Source organism: Rhinopithecus bieti, unplaced genomic scaffold, assembly GCF_001698545.2.
Source record: "Rhinopithecus bieti isolate Rb0 unplaced genomic scaffold, ASM169854v2 scaffold_20891, whole genome shotgun sequence".
NCBI classification, from domain to species: Eukaryota; Metazoa; Chordata; class Mammalia; order Primates; family Cercopithecidae; genus Rhinopithecus; species Rhinopithecus bieti.
The window spans coordinates 972,971-977,415 of NW_016810137.1; the positions used below are offsets into that span (position 1 = coordinate 972,971).

The 4,445-nt window shown below is 37.5% G+C and overlaps 1 protein-coding gene across 5 annotated transcripts in view; it reads left to right on the forward strand.

The window, feature by feature from the left end:
- Nucleotides 1-4,445, forward strand: part of ZNF143 (zinc finger protein 143) — a 64,542-nt gene that overhangs the window by 42,426 nt on the left and 17,671 nt on the right. For all 5 annotated transcript variants that reach the window (XM_017891447.1, XM_017891452.1, XM_017891448.1 and 2 more), the window contains exon 11: nt 1,881-2,108. In XM_017891447.1, coding sequence (XP_017746936.1) covers nt 1,881-2,108 — 228 coding nt within the window. The remainder of the gene's footprint in view (nt 1-1,880; nt 2,109-4,445) is intronic.

Sequence of the window (4,445 nt, forward strand, 5' to 3'; positions counted from 1 at the left end):
CCCCCCCCCCGGGGCAAGGCTAGTCAGATGACCCAGTTGAGGCAGGCTATGCAACTAGCCAGTAAGGGAGCTCAAAAGCTCAATCCAAATCCTTTCGCCTCTTGGCTGTAGTTTGGTGCCACCTAGTGGCAGTTTCTGCTCCAGCCTAAATATCAATTGGGCTGATTTTTCCAAGTTGAGATGGGCTGCCCTTTCTCTTGCCCTCACCACATCTCAACAACCATCCACCAAAATAAGAACATTAATCTGCCTGCTTTGAGAGTGGGAACTGGGCAGAGGACAGGAAGCAATCGCCAGTTACATTATGTATAAGACTTATGTTCCAGTACATTAGTGTAATATCTTATTATTTTGGGTGGGTTTAGTGTGTTTAGAACCACTGGGAAAGGTGCAGTTACGCAAGGAATGTGTCAAATGAGAACAAATCAGGACGTGTATATGTATACACACTTTCATATGTACATTTTAAAAATTTGAGTTCACACCAATACCTCTTAATTCCATTTCACCACAGGGTTCTTCTTTTTTTTTTCTTCCCCCATTCCATATTTGTATTCTCTCTTTTCCACGGCTGGAGCCCTTACTTCCAGCAGCATTTGAAATATTTACTCATTTGCTCAGTGTTTTATTCCAACTAAAATAGTTTCAGAATCTCTTCACTCATACCACTACGGTAAACAAGCCTACTACAAACGAGCTGAATATTTGTTTGCAATTCTACCCCTCACCCATACCACTACAATAAACAAGCCTACTACAGACGAGCTGAATATTTGTTTGCAATTCTTCCCCTCACCCTCACCACTGAGCCCAAGACTGAGGGCATAAGTCAAATACTGTGTAAATGAGCTATTTTAATTAATTTATTTGTTCCCCCACCCCAACCCCTTCAGTGTAGTTAAAAGTATTCATTTCAACAATTAGGTTAATTTGTTCCAGTTTGCTTTCAGTTTTAGGTCCGTATACCACCACATGTTAGCACTGTCTAGGTATTTTGTGATATTAAGTAATATTAATTTTGTTTGCATATTTTTTAAACAGGGACACATCTTTTAGGTATACAATCTGAAAGAAAAAGAGTGTTACCTGGAACTGTTTCAGAATAATCCTGGTCAGGAAGAAGGGGGAAATGGGTAGTAAATATAAGAAACAATATTGGTCATGAATTGATAGTTGAAGCTGGATGATTGGTACATGGGGTACTATTTCTCTATACTTCTGTGTATATTTGAAATTTTCTGTAATAAAAGTCCTAAAATATATGTACTGCCTATAATGTTCTCAAGCTGTTTCATGGGACAAAAATTTAAGTATTTACTTCCCTATGTATTGCCTGCTTGCTCTTAGTAAATACTCAGTAGCTTTTGATTGGATGCAAGAAGTCAGGTTAAGTTAAATGAAACATGTATGTCCTAGTTGACATACCTAACTAGGTTTAATAGACTTTTAAATAAAATCCTTTTTTATTATCTTTATAAAATTCTTAGGAAGCTGCATAAGTTACAGTAATAATAGCATTTATTATTGTCATTATTAATAGAGTATCACTAACAGTATCTAGGTTATCTTATTATGGGAAACAATAAATTACAGTTTCATTAAAGTTAAACTGGGCAACATCTCCATCCTTTTCTCATTCCTTGAGATTAAAGGGAACCTGGTGTTGATGCATGGAGACAGCACTAAGGATGCATACTACCTTTTGAGTCAAGTCAAAACCATAGTTAGGGAATCTTTTCTTGTGTGCTGCCTCATGGTGGGATGAGGAGGGATTTGGCAATTATTTGTTTTTAGAGGTATTTTACCCCCTGGGGATGAAGTATGGAATGATTATGCCTACATATGTAAAAGTTGAACTTTTTGTTGGTGCTGTTCTTTAGGGGAAAAGCCATATGTTTGTACAGTTCCTGGGTGTGACAAAAGGTTTACAGAATATTCCAGTTTGTACAAACATCATGTTGTCCACACTCATTCCAAACCTTACAACTGTAACCACTGTGGGAAGACATACAAGCAGATCTCCACGCTGGCCATGCACAAACGAACAGCCCACAATGACACTGAGCCCATCGAGGAGGAGCAGGAAGCCTTCTTTGAGCCACCCCCAGGTGAGAGTTTTGTCTATTATATTTTGTTTCTGAGTTTGAGAATCAACAGTTATGAACATAATTTATGATTCATAGCATTTTCTCAAATCATAATGTGTCAGTCGTATAATCACAAACATAATTCACAGCTGCAGTAAGTGCTATTGAAGAAAAGTATGTGGCGCTCTGGGATGTATAGAAGGGAATGTTAGTCTGGGAGGTCAAGGAAGGAATTTTTAGAGCGATCTGGAGGTTGAATAGGGGTTAACTGGGTGAAGAAGCAGAGGTTGTTGGGGAGGGAAGCAGGAAGCAAAGGCAAGAGAATGTTCCAAATAGAGAGAATGGTACATGCAGAGAGCCAGGAGGTTGGAGAGACCAAAGTAAATTGGAGATACTGGATGAAGCCTGGCCAGTAGGGCAATACTACCTGGGAAGGTGGTGAAACAAGACTGGAGAGTGAGGCAGGGGCAGCCAGACTGTTTGGGTCCATTAAGGATGTTGGTCTTAATCGTAACAGTAGAGAAGTACTCCCAAATAACTCTTCATTGATTCAGGTGCTATTAAGTATGTTATTGTAAGAGACAAAATTATTTGTTTCAGTAAACTCTTGGAAAAATATTTTAGAGAATTACATTGAATTATTTCAGGTAAATAAGCATAGGTAAGTAGGTAAAAGGAAGTAGGTTCTTCTAAAACACAAAGCAAGTTGTCTTACAGTTTCACTGAGTACCTCTTAAATGAAGTAAATTTGAAAATTAAGAGATGGCATCTTTTCTCATTTTTAACAACTGATATTGAAGCATTGAAAACATTTAGGTGGAAAAGTTTGTTGAAGAATAAGGGAAAGAACAGGTCATCTGCTCAGATGAATCCTTGTAGTCCTGATTTGTCTTTTCAGGTATTTGTTAGGTGATGGTAGGAAAATAGCAATTCCATCAGTCTTCATGGTGATTATTTTCTAGCCAAAACACTGTAAGTGTGCATGGTTAGATATTACATCAATTGGGGAGATACTGGTCAAAGAGTACAGAGTTTCAGTTAGGAGGGATAAGTTCCATAGATCTGCACAGCGTGTGACTACAGTTAATAATAATGTACTGTATATTTGACAATTGCTAAGAGAAAGGAAGTAAATGAGATACTACAACAACTACTGAATCTTTTCAGTTAGAAAGCAGGCTTTAATGATGTCAGACTTAAGGTTGCAAGACTCTTTTTTTATTTTTTAACCTTCCTCAAGTCTCTTCCTTAAATGTTGATATTTCACATTATCAGAAGTTCCTATATTCTTTTTTTTTTTTTTTTTTTTTTTTTTTTTTTTTTTTTAGGGTTTTTTTTTTTTTTTTTTTTTTTTTTTTTTGAGACAGAGTCTTGCTCTGTTGCCCAGGCTGGAGTGCAGTGGCGCAATCCCGGCTCACTGCAAGCTTCGCCTTCCGGGTTCATGCCATTCTCCTGCCTCACCCTCTCAAGCAGCTGGGACTACAGGCGCCCACCACCAAGCCCAGCTAATTTTTTGTATTTTTAGTAGAGACAGCGTTTCACCGTGTTAGCCAGGATGTTCTCGATCTCCTGACCTCATGATCCGCCCACCTTGCCCTCCCAAAGTTCTGGGATTATAGGCGTGAGCCACCACGCCTGGCCCGGAAGTTCCTATATTCTAGAAAATAGTCTATAATATAATAATATACATTTTATTTTCAAAAAAAAAAAAACTAAGATTGCTTTTCAAAGTATAGGGATGGATTTCTGTTTTCTCTCACATGATTCCCTGGGTTTTGTAACCTATTGGAATAATGGTATATAAATAGCTGTGGAACAGAACAAAAAGAAATGAAGTAACGTCTGTCATGGAAATTACACCTTGATGACTGTAGCCATATGAGTGCATAGATTAACCATTGACTTGAGAAGTACTCTTAGATTAGCGTATTAAGTCCTTTGAGGGGGAAACATTTTTTTTGCTGTCTTTCTGACTTCATGGGAGGTGGAAAATGATGAAAGACAGAGGGACCAGGAATCTTCCTGGTTGACAGTTATAGCAGTAATCGACTGTTGAAATTGCTGTTTACTTGCTGGTTCTTTATGAAATAAAGAAGTGATGGAGTTTCCTTTTGTGTCACTAAATTATTAACCATACCTCAGATAATATGCCATACATTGTCTTTACACAGTGAGGTCATTGTGTACTGATGCCTTGCAATCAATCACTTGTGCTAAAGACCAAGTTTAGTATCAGTGAGTGTGTTTACAAACCATTCTGGCTTTGTGGTTAATGTTTATGAAAATGAAAATAGTCTTAACCACTTTTAACAGCTTCTTTTTTTTTTTTTTTTTTTTTTTTTTTTTTTTTTTTTTTTT